This window comes from Littorina saxatilis, linkage group LG1, assembly GCF_037325665.1.
Source record: "Littorina saxatilis isolate snail1 linkage group LG1, US_GU_Lsax_2.0, whole genome shotgun sequence".
Lineage (NCBI taxonomy): Eukaryota > Metazoa > Mollusca > Gastropoda > Littorinimorpha > Littorinidae > Littorina > Littorina saxatilis.
The window spans coordinates 71,872,589-71,891,732 of NC_090245.1; the positions used below are offsets into that span (position 1 = coordinate 71,872,589).

The 19,144-nt window shown below is 40.4% G+C and overlaps 2 protein-coding genes across 2 annotated transcripts; one reads left to right on the forward strand and one right to left on the reverse strand.

Annotated features, from left to right (window-relative positions):
- Positions 1-1,935: 1,935 nt before the first annotated feature.
- On the reverse strand, positions 1,936-11,775 carry LOC138977838 (serine/arginine repetitive matrix protein 5-like). The gene is made up of 7 exons (XM_070350448.1): positions 11,643-11,775; positions 9,945-10,031; positions 8,176-8,257; positions 7,563-7,702; positions 6,856-6,908; positions 4,947-5,661; positions 1,936-4,673 (listed from the first exon to the last, which is right to left on the reverse strand). Exons 2-7 carry the CDS (start codon positions 10,006-10,008, stop codon positions 4,555-4,557), a joined length of 1,173 nt encoding a protein of 390 aa, XP_070206549.1. The 5' UTR covers positions 10,009-10,031; positions 11,643-11,775; the 3' UTR covers positions 1,936-4,554.
- Positions 11,776-11,941: 166 nt separating this feature from the next.
- Positions 11,942-18,811, forward strand: LOC138977822 (uncharacterized). The gene is made up of 5 exons (XM_070350430.1): positions 11,942-12,762; positions 13,139-13,225; positions 13,545-14,532; positions 15,068-15,350; positions 16,018-18,811. The coding sequence occupies exons 1-5, from the start codon at positions 12,469-12,471 to the stop codon at positions 17,186-17,188; spliced, it is 2,823 nt and encodes a 940-aa protein (XP_070206531.1). The 5' UTR covers positions 11,942-12,468; the 3' UTR covers positions 17,189-18,811.
- Positions 18,812-19,144: the final 333 nt, after the last annotated feature.

Below are 19,144 nucleotides of genomic sequence, written 5' to 3' on the forward strand. Positions count from 1 at the left end.
AAGGAAAATAAGACATCTGTATCAATGTTGGTCTTTAGTTTGTTCTGTCCAATTATCACCAAAAAAAATCAAACATAAAATAAACGATGCGTGAAAATTGGAAAACAACAACGAAGTGATCGCGTTCGCCTGCAGCAGACGACAGAGAACAAAGTGGCAAATCAGCTCGAGTAATGTCCCTTTGGCTTTGCAAATTGCTTACATCCGGGACATGCGCAATTGGAAGTCTCAAGAGCAAAAATGCCGGGTTTGTGCTCGTTCGTAGATGCGTGGCTTGGAAATCCAGAGTTTTCGAAATGGATACGAAAGGACCCTGGAGGAAATAAGCGAAATGCTTTTTGCTGCGTCTGCAAGAAGACTATCAGCGTCGCTTCGATGGGTGTTGGAGCGCTTACGTCTCGTGAGAAAGCTGCTTCCTTGGTGAAACCACAGGCGGAAGGTATCGTTCACTGGACCATTACTTACATAGAAAGACTAGTCTTCCGCCTGTGGTGAAACTGGACAGAGCCATTGATGCCCTCAAGTCATCGCATGCCACTAATGTTCCTTCAACCTCCCATCCCTCCATCTAAATTACATGTGTGTCTGTTTGTGTGTGTGTGTGTGTATTTTTATTTTCCGGAAACTGAAAAGTCGGACAGATCCAGATGAAAACGCGTAAGTATTACTATGATAATATTGTTGTTCAACCCTAGTCCACGCAAATTTTGGTCTTTCATTTTTATTTTGAGGGCTTTTAAAAGTCTTTAAAAAGTCTTTAATTTCTGAGACACAAATTCTGTACGAACCCTGTACTAGAATGAATACCCGCTTCGCCGGGTAGCCGGCTTCGCCGGGAAGAAGTACTTAGAGCCGTACGCCGGCTTCGCCGGGTCCGAACAATGGACCCGCCAAGCTTAGGTCCCTCCCAGATTCGTGGAATGGGAACAGCACGAAAATGATTCAGTGGCCATAATGCCATTCCTGACCATATCGAGTCCCATCCTTGTCGACGAATGTAACCGTGTTAATCACCTTTGGAGGCGAACTCCACTCAAACAGGATTGAGCAATTTAGAGCTTATCTCTAAGCCCTTTTGAACTGTTATGGCTTCTCAAAGGAAGGCCAGTACATACAATTACACAAAAGCCGCCAGACCACATCACAAACAGAACTGAACAATCCCCAGGTGTTGCCAACATAGAGAGAGACACACACACACACACACACACAAACACAGAGAAGCCGTATATATAGAGAGATAGATGATAGTGTATTTTTCGCGTGGCTATAAATTGATTCGACCTTTGCACTTTTACAGTGAGGATAATTTACGGGTCCAATTTACGTTCTGGACACTGCGGTGACCTTCTAAAAATAGTAACAGAACGCCGGGAATATCCGAAGATGCCCCACTCATACTATAGTGCACCATACGAAGGAAGGGAGGTAAACGCTGAAAACCTGGAGAAGATAAGGAAGAGTTACTTATAATGGTGAAATGAACACAAAAACCAAAATCGGTTCAGCGCTGCGCGCTGAGAGCACGTGTTGAAATATCTCATCGATGATAGTGTCCGGGGTGTAGCTGAATACGGTGTCCAAATTTGAAAAAGATCCACCGAGAACTTTGGCGTTGTGATGTGGTGTAGCGGCTTTGGTGTGTCGGTATGGGGGCCCGGGTAGCTGAGGTGGAACCAAAATCGGTTCAGCGCTGCGCGCTGAGAGCACGTGTTGAAATATCGACCAGGTTGTGTCCTGTCCCGGGTCTACCTGAATATGCCCACCAAATTTGAAGCAGATCCATCGAGAACTTTGGCTGTGCATCGCGAACACACACACACACAGACAGACAGAAGTCGTATATATATAGATATATACATGTAGCTTTTGGAAATTTAAGTTTTTAATGTTAAGCAGGGAGAATATTTAAGCAGACACATTTGGAAGCTGCAATTTTTTTCTCTGCACCCAAATTTTACCTTTACTTGCAAGAACCACTAACAGCGTGAATTAGACTCTTTAAATATGCTAACATGTAGATTCATTATTTCCATTTCTTCTGGAGATTGATTTTAATTTTCTTGAACTGCATTTTTAAGTTCGCGAATGTCCACTACATATCAACTTAATAATCGGCACAAACAACAGTAAAACATGTCTTATTGTACACTCTGCCGTGACAATCTGTACACTGACACTGGTTAGAAAGCAGGGTAGAGCTGTTACGTCATTTCAAATGATTGTTTTTTGTGTGCCTGGAATACTGTTTTTACTGAGAAGAAAGCTACTTTAGGAGTGTGTGAACTGTCCATCTTGCAAATGAAGCATTGAAGTTACAGACTATAATACCATTGGTCTGCCTTTTGTGAATGAAAATACTTCCAGTGTACTTGCAATGAATACATGCTGTTACATAGTCACTGGCACTACAGCAAAGCCTTTTGTGGTTGAAAGATTTTGGCTCAACTCAAGTGAAAGTGACCGCAAGGATTATAATATTTCTGCCTAATGGCAGATTTATTGACTCTTGACAATGTATGGCCCTAACAACCTCAGTCTATGTAATCAAACTGTCTGTACGTCCAAGAACGGCTGCATTGAAGAAAACATGCACTTTTCATCTTTGCCTCATCTCCATTTTTTCCAATTTGTAGAAAAAATTTGGCTCAGATATGTCTGTTTTCCTCAAAATTTGGATCCAACATAGTTTATATTCAGATTATGCAATCAATATGCAAGTAGCAATAAGAATTCAATGTTAACAAATCAAATTAAGTGTAGTGAAATCTCACAGACTAGATTTCAAGACAAGACATGGTTTTACTTTTTACCACATCGGCATACCATACACCGTCCTTGTAGATTTTGGCTGAAGTGAGAAGTGATCAATGATGAACATTTTTTGATATTCTTGTGCATCTTCTGGCTGTTGTTAAGTCACAGGCTTACCTCAACAAAAATGTAAAGGGCATACTGTTGACCTTATTTTCAAGTGAGAAGCTATGAATGGTGAACAGTTCTGAATATTTCTATCCATTTTCTGACCAAAGTTAGTCCCAGACTCGCATGAGAATGCTCCAAAATGCAAGTAGAGACACCCCCTCCCCTCTCCCATGTTCATAACACAAATTAATATGTTGTGATACATAATTACCATTTCTTAAACCATGGATTCCTATCCAAAACAGAAACTTTTTATTACACCCCTGGTTAAATCAACTGGCAGTTTAATTATACAGCAGTATCTTCCATGAAAAGACTCCTTTCCGACAAGCCACGAGTCCCTTCATCGCAGGTGTCCCTTTCTGACAGGGAAACTTTGGATGGTATACCAACAGACAACATCAAGTGTCCTTTACATGGAGGTGTCCTCTCACATGAGTGGCTCCATATGTTACTTAATACACAATTACTGTAGATTTTGAATTGTGGAACTCGCATAATGGCAATGTATGAAGACCAACGAACACTTTTGAACATGACTTAGAAATAAGTTGTGCTTAAAGATGACAGAGGAAAATATGTGATTTATATTTTATACAATACTCTCAATTGTTAATTGAAACACTTTTTGTAATACTCCTCTTGCTCTGCTTTTAGAAGCTCAACTGGGTAATATTTATAATTATATGCAAATAGCTTAGATTTTGGTAGAAGTGGATTTTATACATTCTAGAATCTCAATTGTGCCCTCTTTCTATCCTTGTCTTTCACGTACAAAAATCTTGTTCTCAAAAATTTTCCCCCCTGCTTATTAGTATAAAGTGATAGTTCTTTCTTGGCCCTATATTCTTTCTTGGGTTACCAACCACCCTTATGCAATAAAGAACTCTCATAATTGATTCGCGTACCTGCTGAGATCATAATGCTTTAAAGAAATAAACGTTGTTGGTGCTTTTTTGCCTGTAGAGTTCAGTGATTTTGTGCCAGGTAGTTGCTGAGTTGTACAGGTGTATGTGACGGTATGTGGTACAGAGTACATTTTTGTTGTAAAAGTTTTTGCTTATTCCACATTCCTTTTTGTATAAGTAATATGAAGGCTTCTTTTGCTATTTGAAATAAATTCTTACTACAGTCTGACAGTTATTGTGTTTTTATTTTAAGAACTGCAAACACAAAGTACACAACAATTAAATACAGTACTGTATAACTGAAAAATGTGTAATTAGCAGCACAATGAAATTTACAGCAAAATCATGTTTTGAGGGTGCGACGCTCAGAAAAATGTTCATGAGATCTCACAACAACAATGAAGTCAAAGATCCCCATAACAAAAGCAGAAAACAAACTACTTGAAACACATGCACTTTCAATTTCACAAATCATTCAGTTTCGGCTTTTATCAAACAACACTCTTAAACTTAACTCATTCTCCTTAAAACAGGAAAGTAGGCTCGTTAAAAAGGAAACCTGAAAATCTATACGCTTGATCTGAAATCTGGGACTACCAGAGACACAGAGTGAAGTTCATAAAAAAAAAAGACATATCTAAATAAAAAGTGATTTGTTATGGTTTGGGACATGCAGCAGTTGACTCAACATATATGGACAGTGACAAAGACAAGCCAGACATTACGCTTGCAAGTCCACTGTTTTCTTGAAAATGCTGGCACCGTCTTTGCCAGGAATGAAGTCTGTCAGCTCATGCACACCAACTTTGCTCAGGTCTTTAATGTGGTACACTGCAGTATCTGAAACATTAAAAAACAAACAAAAACAATCTGATTTTTTTGGAACATGTACGCACAAATTTGCACATAAATTATTGTGAAGTGGCACTTCAGATCAATTGTGCACACTGTCTCACACACACACATACATAAGAGGTGTTTGCAATGAAACGTACACATGCACACTGTGAAAAGACGCTTCAGAAAGAATGTACAGTGCACACACACACACACTACCCAACTCAACTAGACTCGAGTAACAAACACACTTTGCACACAAGCACCAAGTCTCACCTGTAGAACCAACACAACGGCTGCTTGCTTCTCTCCTATCCCCTTGTCCCGCAGTAGTATTTCTCTGATTTGTACATGTACCCCCAATGCCTTCACCTCCAGTCGTTGTCTCTATTCTTTTTATTTTTCCAGGGCTTTGGGACAAGTTCTTGTCTACTGCAAGTCTGTTGGTCACATTTCTGGTACCTCGTTGAGTAGGGCCGACATTTTGATCTTGAGATTCTGTACTCCTTTTTGCAGGAGAGTGTGATGATGAGGACGCATTAGCAGGTCTTTTGTGAGATGGTGGTTGTGTGTTTGTGTGTTTTTCTGAACTCCCATTCTGCTGTCTTTGGGCCTCTCTTCTGTGGTGGTCTTGTATAGATGTCCCTTTACCTTCAGAAGCCTGATTTTGAGTAGATGCTGAACCTACACCAGAGTCTTGATTTGGTCTTCTAGTTCTAGACACCGCTCCCATGCCTCTTGGACTGTCGGATCTTAATGATGGCCTATCAGCTGATGTAGCATCCTGTTGCCTTGGCGATGACCTCTGAGCAGATGACCTTGATGCCCTCTGATTAGGTGACCTTAATGACCTACATGCTGGTGCAGGGTTCTGTGCAGGAGGGGGTGATGCAGACTTCTGGTGAGTTGCAGAACTGGAAGGTTGTCTGGTGGAAGTTGTTATGGGCCTGTGCGGCTGCGCTGTGCTGGATGATTGTGTGCTGGGCTGATTCTGGGTTTGAGACACAATACATTTTGTTATGAAAAATATTTCTATACATACTGGAGATCATAGTAGGATATGCTCACACAAAAAGTTATTCTTGCACGTGTATCTGGAGAAGAAAAAAAAAGTCCACATGTTTAATTTGACAAGAATATTCCTTTTCTAAAATTGCACAAGATTCTTTTAAAAGGACATAACTGAACAAAAAAATATGTCTAATCACCCCAAGAGTTATCCATTTCGGGTTGGAGTTTGTTATTATGTCACCACACAACAGGAATACCTTAAAGCCATATGTACTCGATGACTATACACGCTAATTGCTTTACCAACAGCTGGAGACAGACTAAATTAAGTTCCCTGCAAAATATTGTGGTCTAGGACCCCTTAAATGTTGAGATATTTGAATTTTCATTTTGATCTGGATCGTCCTATTTATAGATTTGGCAACACATGTAACGTTGATGCAAGGGAGAGAACACCGCGGCTTTGTTGACATCCTCACTTTTTCAGAGGCTAGAACAAGCTATAATGCATGTATTATGGTCCGCGCATGGTGACGTATCATCATTATATGGTCTTATGGTGCGTTTGACATCGATTGTGGGCAAACTACACTTTGTAAACACGGGAGTGCGTTAGTATGCCTTTAAAATAAGTGTTTGAGAGCTCAGTTATTCAAATTGGAACAGCTGGTTTTGAGTGGCATTTGGAGACTGCATTTCTCCACGATGCGCCTTCAGTTCACCACTGCTGATTTTCGTTCTACCTTTTGCCCATGAGAGACATTGTGTTTCACACGCTCTTGCTAGAGGTACAGATTTGAAGTCATCCAAATCAGCTACAGAGTTTGGTTTGGGGGTTGAATATAGATTACAACCCGAACACACTCAAGGCATGCCTTAGTATCAGTGTTTTAGCGCTCTATTTTTTCAGGTCTATTTACTGTGTTGGTGGTAAAGCACAAAATATGCATGTGTTTGCTGGATTACAAGTTTGACTTCCTGAATCCAATGGAATATATTTGCTTCAAGAAATGTGAAACCATTAAAAATAAATAAAATTAAATAAAATATGACGATGAAGGGAATCAGGACTCCTGATACAGGAGAGCGGACCACTCGCCAATTTAAATTCATTTAAATAGTTAAGTAGCATAGTTAAGTTAGAACCCCCTTGGAGTACATGTGTTCAGCTTACCAATCTCCCTGGAATCGGTGTGTCCCAGCACAATAACATCTGTTTTTTGACCACTGTAAAACAAATTGAAAAAACACTTCAGCAACTTTCCCATTTCCATGTGCACATAAACAGCTACAGCTAAATAAACTGCTACATTCTTAGGTAAGGTCTTGTATAGTGTGTTTGTTTGTGACTGCATGGATTTAAACGATGAATTTGCTTTTGTACTCCTGTTCTTTTTGTGTCTTAATGATTGTATTGTGGTTTTGTACATGTGTATAGTAATGTCATTGTAAAGCGCTTAGAGCTTCTAGGTAAGCGCTCTATAAATTTCCATTATTATTATAGTACAAGTGTCTAAAATGTGCAAGAGAAATAATGATTCAAAACTTTGTATTTGTTTTACCTTATCAACCTTTGCCAGGACAGTTTCTTTTCTTATAGATACTCATATCAAGGAGCCCATCAATTTGTTTCAACGTAAATAAATATTCAATAGAACAGTGTCATCTCCATTGTACGTAACATGTAGTAGAACCCAAAGTAAAGTGAGACGGTTTGAATTGTAGACTCCTCTAGACTAAGAATAAGAGAAATTTTAAAGCAATAGTATTGGTTCAATGCCGTAACTTACTAGTAACTACCAAGATGTCTTTACTTGCTTCCTGCCAGCAAGAAACAGAATGGAGAGACATGTCCACTCTAAAAAAAAAAGATGAGCTTACAAGCAACAATATCCTGAGGAGGTAGGAAATATTTTCCCAAGACGACTGTTGACCTGTCCCCAGCTCGTACACTGTCGTATACATAACGTGAGTGGAACACGGCCAGATGTTCACTCTCATATGCATGGGAACTGAAAACACTGTCAACAGAGAAAAGGCACTTAAACGACAACAGTAAACTTTCAAAGGCTGAAAGAACAGGTCTCTTAAATGTACAAATGCATGTCCACACAAATAAACCCATGAAACACCATAGATGAAAACAAACAAAAAAGAGTTAAAACAAATGAGAAAAAGGTGATACAATGTAGCCCTACAAGTTTACAATGCTTGTATCTTTTCCCAAGTCAAGATCACAGTCACTTACACAAATTGTAAATGTCAACAGAGTCAGATATCATTCATTCATTCATGATTCAATAGAAATATGAATCCGCTCAGTCTGTTTAGCAGTTCCGTCATTGCTGCAGGAACAACGTACACCACTGAAAGACATAGATACACAACAGTGGTGCTGACCCGAAGCAACGTTCTTTACAATACTGCCTGTTGATCCTCGTCAGAAACAGATTATGTCTCATTTAAAAGTTAACTTATAATGCTGCATATTTACCTCTCTGTGTCTGGACAGGTGCTGTCAGAACTGAAGATGAACTCTGCCGTGTCAAAATCAGCTTCTCTACCTCCATTGTCCTCTGAGATAGAAAAAAGATTGATTGTGAATATGATGTGATCCAAAACAAATCTTTCATATATTTCTTAACTTCTGATGCTGCATTTCCCAATGCACGGTTAATATGAGTGTCACGTTTTTATTCTCTTTTGATGCATTACTAAATTACTGACATGCTATAAAAATTAAAAATGTGTACTACTTCAAAGAAAAAAACACCAACTTCAATAACAACCAGACAAACAAAACATCCAACTTCCAAGTGAATTTTGGGTTTTGAAATCTTATGGCAGCTATATATATATATATACTAGATGAATACCCGCTTCGTCGGGTACCCAGCTTCGCTGGACCCGGCAAAGCTCACCAATACCCGGCTTTGCCGGGCGCACCGTATGCGATTGACGCCACACGAAGGAAGGGAGATAAACGCGCAAAACACTGGAGAAGATAAGGAAGAGTTACTGGGAATGGATGTACAGAAAAACCAAAATCGGTTCAGCGCTGCGCGCTTAGAGCACGTGTTGAAAATTTTCATCGAGCAGATTGTGTCCGGGGTCTACCTGAATATGCCCACCAAATATTTGAAGCAGATCCATCGAGAACTTTGGCCGTGCATCGCGAAGAAAGACAGACAGACAGACAGACACACACAAGCCGTATATAGATATAGATAGCTATTCTGATGGACACGTGGGGGAATTCGGGGGCTGTGATTGGATGGTCTCACACATCCCTTTTCCGATCATCAAAGCATAACGCTACGGAAGTTGGCCATTTTTGCCGATATCCAAACGATATCGGCAATAACAAAGACGCATGGTTCCGGTTTCTTTCACGTGTATAAAGTACACGCATACCTCGCCAGGTTTGTTTCTGTGACTAGTCGACAGACGATGCCATTTGCTTTGTGTGTGTTTTTGTTGTTGCTTACTGTACATGACATACATTACGTGTAAAATCCAGTTCTTTAACAGGCAACGAACCTTGCAAATTTCCAGAAGCTGCAATCTGAAGCGACCTATCTCTGATTTTAGCAGACAATCTCTCCAATGTTTAACACAAAATCAGCAAACTCTCCTGTCACATAGAACGTCCATTGTATAGTGCAATGTTGAAATGAAGTTACCGGTCTGAAACATTTCGTCGTTTCTTCTGAGACAATCCTTGCTCTCTTATCATCTACAGATTTACCGCAGTCTTCACCACGCGAATTCCCAACAGAAGTCAGACTTTCGAACATACAATCTACGTAGGCAAGCATGATACGTCATGACGTCATATGATTCCTAACAATCATATTGACGTAATGCTAAGCATCCGGTTATCTCGAGTTTTCTCCGTAATACATGTCCGTGGGTTTTTCAATGTTAGGTTATTTCCGTGGCTTCATGCGGAAAGGGAACCGTCGCCTGCAATCAACGACATGGACCATTCTGGTACTTGTTGCTGACAAAAACATGATTTTAACACAGAATTTAATGTCAGAATAGCTATATAAACGCTATTGTGTTTTCATCGTAGCAATAGGGTCCGATATTTAGACTCGAACAAGTATAATGCGACTCGTCTTCGACTCGTCGGCATTATACTTGTCTCGTCTAAATATCGGGCCCTATTGCTACGCTGAAAACACAATAGCTGTTAATATAATAGGGTTCAGTTGATCACCTAAAAATATATTTGTGGGAAAACAGAAAATAACTTACTCCATAGTATTTTGGTCTGACCATCTACACTTGAGGAGAACCAGGCACTCAGATCTTTGAACATTTTTTTTTATGAAGTCAGGGACGCTGAAACATACATAATTGATAAAAATTTATCATAAATCTATGGAACCAGCAGAAGATTCAAGTTCTTCAGTCTCTACCTTTTATTGATGCAAACTTGTCAAAGCATTGGCAAAGCAACTATAGCACACGGCTTTTACCTGCCATCGCGACGAGCAACTTACTCTGTTTCTTTAAAAAATATATGCACATATCACAGTAACATCGCATCGACTTTTCTTTTCTGTAATTGCTAGCCGAAACTCACGTGCTTAGCGATCACTCCTATATATATATAATACTAGATGAATACCCGCTTCACCGGGTACGGCTGCGCCGGGAAGAAGTCGATCCGAATACCCGGCTGCGCCGGGGACCCGGATATAGCCGACGCACCGCACGGAGGAAGGGAGATAATCGCGGCTAAAAACACTGGAGAAGATAAGGAAGAGTTACTGGTAGTGGATCCAGACAACAAAAACAAAATCGGTTCAGCACAAAAAACAAAATCGGTTCAGCGCTGCGCGCTGAGAGCACGTGTTGAAATATCTCATCGACCAGGTTGTGTCCCGGGTGTACCTGAATATGCCCACCAAATTTGAAGCAGATCCATTGAGAACTTTGGCCGTGGCACAGACAGACAGACACACAGACACTAGTCGTATATATGTTGTTATGTTATGTTATGTTATCAGACTGGTACTTAGGCTGTTAAGCCTTTGTCTGATCTTTTGATCAGTTGCTATCCTAGCCTAACTTTGGGCTAGGTAACCTACACGATCTTTTGACCGTGGCCTATTCTATCAACTTTTTCTTGGCTGGTGTAGTGAGAGGCATACTGACATTTGGGCTATACATATAATCTTTCAGTGCATTGTCCAAGCGATTTTTGAAACTGTTCATTGTCGGCGCTTCTACCACATTCTTGTCCAAGGAGTTCCACGTGTCTATGATTCTGTTCGTGAAGAAAGATTGTCGGAGAGCTGTTCTGCATTGTTTCTTCTTGAGCTTGAACTGATGTCCACGGGTATTACAAAGGCTATTCAGCTCCAGTGGGTTCTTGCAATCGTAGTATCCATGCATGAATTTGTATGTTTCAATCATGTCTCTATATATATATAGATAGTGATCGGCAAGCAATAGGCGGCAAAGCGTGACTCTAGTGTGCATATTTTTTAAAGAGATAGGTATAATATCGAGCACACACTGCATAGCATACACAATAGAGTTAGCTAATATATAGTTGTTCGTTATGATGGCAATTAATTAAGTTAAAGCCACGGTCGGGCCTGCAAAATCACTTTGAAAACTAAAAAGCTTCATCAATAAATGTGGCTCTTACTCTGCCACATCGCTTAAATTATCTTAAATACAGATTTATATCCGGAAAGCATCTATCAAACAATCATGCAGCTAATATATTTATAGGGGGTGTGATCAGTGAAACTGAAAGTGAAAGTAGCAGTAGCCTGGTAAAATCATACATCATCATGTGTGTGTTCCTGGACCTTTATTTTCCTTTTTCATCAAATGAAACAAGTGTCTAATATCTAACGTTCGTGGACAGATTTGACGGAAAACTTGTCAACTCAGCCAGTACTACAGCAGCCAAATGTTGTGCAAAGCTCTTCTTACCAGCAGACGATAGCGACTTCGTGACCCCACTCAAATCAAACACACCGCCCGCGGAGGAATTCAGATAAGTAGTTAACTGACAAGAAAATGCATAAACACGAATAAACAAAGGACTACAACTGTTCTAAATTTAAAATGGTGACTTTTAAGCTCATTCTAATTGAGTGTTCCGAGTAATATGTTGCAAAACTGCCAAACTCACAAAGCTCTATTTCGTCGCAAAACTTCCGGAGTCGTTAACAGTCACTCCCGGAAGGGAGAGTTGTTTCCCCTGAGCCGTCTGCTTTGCTCGCTTTTAATGGTAAGATCATGGACCTGTTCTTGTAAGTCCATGGGTAAGATAGTGTGCTGCATGATGCAGAAGTCGTAAAATAATGACATTATTTTCGGAGAAATAGATTTTGTCGTCTGGTCTGTTAAAAAAACAACACCCACAGCATCATGATCCACTGCCAGGAATCAGTGGTGCCCGTGGAAGCAGGTGCTCTCCAGTGCTTTGTCTTTAGCTCTTACAGGCAGAAAGACGGACAGTGTACACACAGACAGGCACACAGACAGACAGACACACACAGACACACGCGCACGCACGAGCACGAGCATGCACACACGCACACACACTTACACATGCTATCTGTCTGTCTGTTGATCTATAACTGAACATGTAGCAATTGTTTTCTTTACTTGTTTATTCTTTAGCCATTTTAGAATAGTCCCTCTTTAGGGCGAGGGCCAAATGTAAAAAAGGAACTAGAGCTGAATTGTCAATGCAGAAGAAACCTCTTTAATAAATAACGGCCAAATTACTTTTTTTTGTAGATCTGTAAAAATGCAGTCGAGGTGGAACGAACTGGAAGAAATCCACACATCCCTTGAACGTTCAACAGCTGGCTCCATCAACCCAGAGTCATGGCAGCAGGTCATCAAGTCAACACTGAGAGAGTCATCACCAAACGACAGTGTTATGTGCCATGGGTCGCCAGCTGTGTGTCACCACTGTCACCAGCTTGCAGCTCTGTCAGCCATCACCATGATGATCCTGACGGTGAAGCAGAATGGATGGAGACAGATGGAAGAGACATATCTGCAGCCATTGGTTACAATGGATGTGCTGAAACATATGGTAACATCTGAAGTGTTGTTTTTCAGCCGTATTTAGATACTTTTGTGTAGTTACACATTTTTAGAAGTTATCTATGGGAAGGGCAGCATTACATAATGTGGGCAAAATAAATAGCATAACTATGTTTTAATGTTTCACATTCTATAGAATTCAGTTCAGGTATAAACACGGAAAATATAGATCTGGCAAGTTCAGATTTTGACTAGATATATTAGCAGCTGGAGCTTAATTGTGTTCAGAGTTTTATGTCTGTTGAGTCTGAAAAATCCTGTTGATTGCGGAGAGCCTGTACATAATTACTGGCGCCTTTTTTTGATTTGCTAGAATTTAAACTAATTAATGTACTAAAAGTAACTTTTTTACTGTCTTCTTTTAGGTTGCCCTGCTGCTTAATCCATGCCAGTTTCTAAGATACCAAGCTCGGAGAACACTGGCAGCTCTACTGACATCAGAGTGCAAAGAGGTATTATATAACCCTCAGCATTCATACATGTATAGGCGCAGAAAAACTCAGACAAAGACAAACAGACAGGCAGACAGACACACTTATTAACACACACGCACACATGTACACACACACACAAACACACATTCACAAAGACACACACACAGACACACACACACACACATACACACACACACACACACACACACACTTGATGATTTGAAGCAAAACAAAGCTATGAACCAATTTTTAAGTGCAAAACGGATCCAGTGCCTACGGTAGTTCAAGATTCAGCCCTCATCATTACTTTGATTATGAGTATTATTTTGTTTTCCAGGAGACAACGGACCAGTATATCACAGAAGCATGTGTAGAGACGGTCATGCACAATCGTTCTGGCTCTACTCTGTGCATAGAACCCCTTCAGTTACTGTGTACAATGCTGTCTAAACGTTCAGGTCACAAACTCAGTGTGAAAACCTCAGAGTTTCTCCTTCCTTATCTTCCTGCTCTGTATTCACAGTGCTGTCAGACCTCTGTGGGCGGTAGGGAGAATCTCATGTCTGAAGAAAATGACACACTCGCTCAGATAGAAAGTGTTCAAGGAGGCTCTGCAAAACGTCTTAAAGTGCTTTCTGAAACAAAGAAACTTTGTGATATAACTTTAATAGAACGCTCTCCAAGTAAACGACCACAGTTAGCACATTCGTCTCAGCAGCAGCCTACCTCAGAGTCCTTGCCATGCGTACAACACGAACAGGCAGCAGGAGACTCTATTGACGACAGGAGTCATGGTCCAAGGCAGTCAGAAAGTCTGCATTATGTGTTTCTGTGTTTAGTTCAGAAAGTGTCAAAACTAATCAACTCGATTGAAGAGCCAGACAAAAGCAGCCAGCTGAAGCTACTGAATAGATCCACATTGTTCTACCTCATAAGGGAACACTTTCAGCTCTTCAGAAAGGGTTTGTTCAAAGAAAACAGCAACTGTTTGCTCGCTGAGAGGAAATTTCTGGATGTGATGGACACAGTTCTCTGCTACTCAGGTCTCAGAACACAAAACATCTCTGGAAGTGTGTATGAAACAGTTGCCAAGCATTTCGTCCATAACTTCAAAATAATTGACTGTTCATGGTCATTTCAAATTCAGCACACATTTATTGGAGGTGTTCTGATCATGAACGACAGGAGAGAATCTGATTCCAAAGAAGATGGTCAAACGGTTGATCTGACGGTGGATGAAGACTGCTGTCCAGTTCTTGTTCTTCTTGTTGCTGTTCTTCTCAAGTCATGCGCCATTGTCTTCAAAAGTGGTGAAGGACAGAAGGGTACTGTTTTCTTTCTTTTTATTTGGAGTTGTATGGTATAAATGCAAAGATTAATGTGTTTATGAAGGCTTGTATTCCTACAGTTCTGTGTGTGTAAGTTTTGTTTAATCAATCTAACTACACTATTGATTGTATGTATTTCTTATTTCACAATTAGCAGGAAATTTTGCAGCACTGCTGGACTCTTTGTCATAATCATGGATGTATAGATTGAACATTGGATTTTTCTTCTTTGAGCCAGGTGATGTTAGAGTCCAACAAAAACTCATATTTAGGCGGATAGCCGAGACTACAAAAGAGTACATGTTTGAGTGCGTTTAATCTTAAAACATAAAGGAATTCAAACTGAAATCGATCAGTAAATAAATGTTATCTGTATTTTTGACCAAAATATGACATTTAGCACAGATTATGACAGTCATTGTTCACCTCAACCGCTGACGTGGTCTCGGAGGAATACTGACTGTCTCGGTTTGTGTAAAATGTAATAGTTGGTCAAAAATACAAATAACGTATATATTGTACTATTTTGCAGGGGAAGCGATCAAACCATGCACAGCGTTGCTTCTGTCCATGCACCACGGTCTTCATGACCTGCAACACAGAGGATCATCACCTGTGGACAATACACCTGCAGGTTATAAAACTGTAAGCACCACACCTGCAGAAGACTCACCTGTAGACAAGATTCTTGCAAGATGCACACCTGAATGTCGCTTACACCTAGACTGGCTGCCCCAGGTGTGTGGCGAGCAGGACGATCGCTGGGTGGAGGCCCTGCTTTGTTCGCTGGACATTGTCGTCCATGCTCAGGCTTTGTAAGTAAAGGTTTACCTTATTTTTTTAATATGACCGACGATGTTGACAGAAGCTCTCATTCATCTTACCTTTGCTTTCCTGTTGTGTTATTTTTTGTCTCAAAAACTGTTATAATGACTCTTAGTCATTTGGAGTTTATCTCATGGATCTCATCATTGTGGTTTTAATATTCTTTGACAAACATAGTCTAGAGCTGGCAATCTTCATATGCACACAGAATGAAACTGAGGAAACGAAAGTAGAAGCACATGGTGTGGTGCTTGTGCTGGTTTCTTTTTGAAAAAGAAATGCTACCTGCCCGGGTAGCTTAGTTGGTAGAGCACAGGTTCGAATCCGGGCCGGAACAGACATGAGTCAACTTTATATGCAGATTCAGAGAGGGTAACCATGTCCCATCCCTATGTCATTACAGTACGTGGCACGTAAACAACCTTGGTCATTCTGCCATAAGTGCAGTTGGTTGATTACGCCTAAACATGCAATCACTAGCGCGACTCTTGGTGCTGCTAGCCTTCCTTTGGGAAGAACCGACCCAAATTTGCCAGCAATGGGATAATAAAGTACACTACTTTAGATATTCCCACAAAGAAACAATAAAGAAAATGTTTTTGTGTTAAGACAGGAGTGTAATAACAAACAAGAGTTTTTGTTGTTGTAACTTTTCAGCAGCTGCAGAGAGGATGATGATGTGAAGTCACTAATAACACTGTTGGATCCCCACCGACTGTTCATCCAGATGCTGCACCTGACAAACTATGACACCTCTCTGCTCATTGACTGGCTCACCTCACCTGAGACCTGTTTCCTGGCCTACCTGGTTAGATACCTGCGTCTTCTGGCTGCTGACTTTCCAGCCTTTTGTCAAGCTGCTCGCATCTGGAATTGTTCAGGTGACGCCTGGAGCTGCTCCTTAGGTGATGTGAAAGCGGAATGCTGCATGGAGGGACAGTCTGTTAACTGCGAGCAGAGTGGTGAACATGGGAAAAAGCGTTCTGCCTTAAACACTTTGATTTCAGCAGAAGGCGAGCCATCAACAGCAGAGGATAAGCAATCACAAGCGGATAATATACTATCTTCAGCAAAGCAGCAGTTCATGCCTAGTCAGCGCACATCAAAGAACAGTAATGTTGAAGGAAACGAAGGATGGGCTTGCAGTGCACAAAAGACACCCGCAGCAAATGAGACAGGAACAGAAGCTACTCAGGGAGGAAAAGAAACTTTGAATCCAAGTTCTTCCAAGGTTTTTGATTCTGATAGACCTGTGAAGCTTAGCACTGGCCTGGCTCTCCTCTCTGCGTATGATGATGATGATAGCGATGTTGATGAAAGGGATGATTATGATGACAGTGCTGATGAAGAACATGATGATGATACATTTAGTGATCACGGTATGGGTGATACAGATGAACTTGATTGTGTCGATGGCCACATCAGTGATGATAATATTGGTGATGACTTTGAAGGTTCCAATCTTGGTAGTGATGCGCCATGCACACAGCAAGACAAAGATTTTCATGGAACAGAATCAGTGTACCAAGTGTCCCGTGGGAAGGGACAACACCACGATTCTAACACCATAAATAGTACAAAGTTGAAACTTGCCCCAAAACAACAAAAGTATGTTGCAAAAACGAATGCAGGTCTGATAAGGGAGGTAAACATTGATAACTTAGCAGAAAACTGCATTAACAGAGTTATGTCTCTTCTAACAGGCCTGCGAAAGAGGCTGCAGAAGCTGGACAGTGGCGGGTTGTTAATGTACAATCCCAAACCTCTTGTCAGACTTCTACAGCGGTGTGAAGAAGGGTATGGTCATCAGCTGTTTAAGGATGCTTGATACATGGGTTTAAAGCTATCGTCTATTTATGACTATCCGGGGCTACGAGTTTGAAAAGATAGGGCTGAGAATCCTGTACAGAATTCTGTACAGCGAAGCCGGGCAGCCTGAAACTCGACCAACACTGGCTGCATGAAATTGACATCTTCATTAAACGCCTGACTTTTGCGCTGGTAACTTTCTGTTTGCTCTCTCAGGGCTGAGCATACTTCATTTTCAAGAGGGATTCAGGGAAAAATGAAACGCCTCGACAGAGACTCAAACTCACGACCTCGAAATTTCGGGGGCTATGTCCTAACCACCATTGCGCTAATAATACAAAATGATGAAAAAAATATGATTTTGTTATATGCTATTCTTGAAACAGCATCAAATTCCCTTTAAACTGCCTGGTGATTAATTAGTATCTGAAGGGTGATACATCCATAATATGTCCGGAAGACTTGACTGGGCGGACCGAGCAGCCAATTTTAGTTGCACCGGATATCAAATTCATTCTACCAGCTTATATATATATATAGCACCCTCCCTCGCCCCCCTCCCCCCAACCTCCAAAAGTGAATTCTTTCGTCGGAATTTGTTTTTTTTTCTTGCCACTTTGACTCAGATCTAAGGTACAGGAAGGGTATTTATTGTTTGTGACAGGCACACGAAAGGATAGGATTCTTTCCATCCGTCACATATAACAAGAAGGCGAAATTGGTCAACTGGATCTAAAGTTGGAGATCGTGTGTATAACCTGTGCTGTGTTGCTTTGACATAAGCAGCAGGTTGTTTTAGGACACATGCGCTGTAAAAATACGTTGAAAAAAACAATTAAGTACATTCGCTTGTTTGATGTATGACGACAAAAATAAGGTCGCAAAAATGGGGTGAATTAAAGACATAACATCGGCTTTAAAAAAAAAATGTTGAGGCAACAATGTGGCGACCTCATTTAAACATTGAATTGATAGACATTTTTGTCAAACAATTTCTGAGGCAGTCCACACTAAGGGATTGTGTTTCACTTTCAGCTTGGAAGCTGAAAAATTGATTAAATAATTTTTACTTAAATTCTCAACATTCCAATGAAAAAGAAAATTGTAATGACAGATTAAAACATGATTGCTTTGCATTCTCTATCAGTTCCCAAATCCAATTATATATATATATATATGTGAAGGGATACTTATTTCTCTCTCTATCTCTGCTAAGAGATTTTAACAAATCTCGGAAGAAAGTCTCTGCTGACTTTCAATTGTTTCTTTCACAATTTCTGATGTTTTATAAATATATATATATATATAATGTCATGTTTGCTTTAAAAATTTTCACAAAATTAAGCAAATCGGCGTTCACGAAGACAAGCGCTGCCCCTCTCAACCTATAGCTTACTTGTCTCAGTGATGACTGCTACCGGGCTTTCAGTGTTGATCTTTTAGCTGCAGGTTGACTCAATGTTTTGTCTTTGATTCACACGATTGATTTTCAGTGTTTGTTGGTTCGCACAAACGTGTATGATATGTTGACACAACAACGAAACTACAGTTTTGTTACCAATAACTAATTCTGTTTTTTCCCCCGACGGCATTTTGTTTTGAATGAGCTCTGAATGGGAAGGAAATAAAGCATGTTACTATACTATGGTTTTAGATATTTATCTTGTGTGTTTGGATCCCATGTTATGTTAAACATGTGTGATGTCAGATCAACCCTCGTATCCAAAATAAAAGCATAAATTTATCACACTTTTGGTACACAGCTTTATGGAATTAGCCATGTGTGTGTAAGTGTGTGTGTGTGTGTGTGTGTGTAAGCATAAACTTATCTTTTCTTAAGCATGGCACCGTGGTTTATGTCTATATCTTTCCCATAAACCACAAAAACAACACATTCCGACTGTTAAGTCCTTTGTACTGGAAACTTGCATTCTCCCGGTAAGGTCATATATTGTACTACTTGCAAGCCCCTGGA

Excerpts from the sequence above, each read along its gene's own strand:
- LOC138977822 (XM_070350430.1), top strand. The coding sequence starts at position 12,469 with ATGCAGTCGAGGTGGAACGAACTGGAAGAAATCCACACATCCCTTGAA. Across the intron at positions 14,533-15,067 it reads AAGTGGTGAAGGACAGAAGG|GGGAAGCGATCAAACCATGC; the intron begins GTACTGTTTTCT and ends ACTATTTTGCAG. Across the intron at positions 15,351-16,017 it reads GTCGTCCATGCTCAGGCTTT|CAGCTGCAGAGAGGATGATG; the intron begins GTAAGTAAAGGT and ends GTAACTTTTCAG.
- LOC138977838 (XM_070350448.1), bottom strand. The coding sequence starts at position 10,008 with ATGTTCAAAGATCTGAGTGCCTGGTTCTCCTCAAGTGTAGATGGTCAG. Across the intron at positions 8,258-9,944 it reads TCAGACCAAAATACTATGGA|AGGACAATGGAGGTAGAGAA; the intron begins GTAAGTTATTTT and ends TTTCTATCTCAG. Across the intron at positions 6,909-7,562 it reads TCCTCAGGATATTGTTGCTT|TGGTCAAAAAACAGATGTTA; the intron begins GTAAGCTCATCT and ends TTTGTTTTACAG.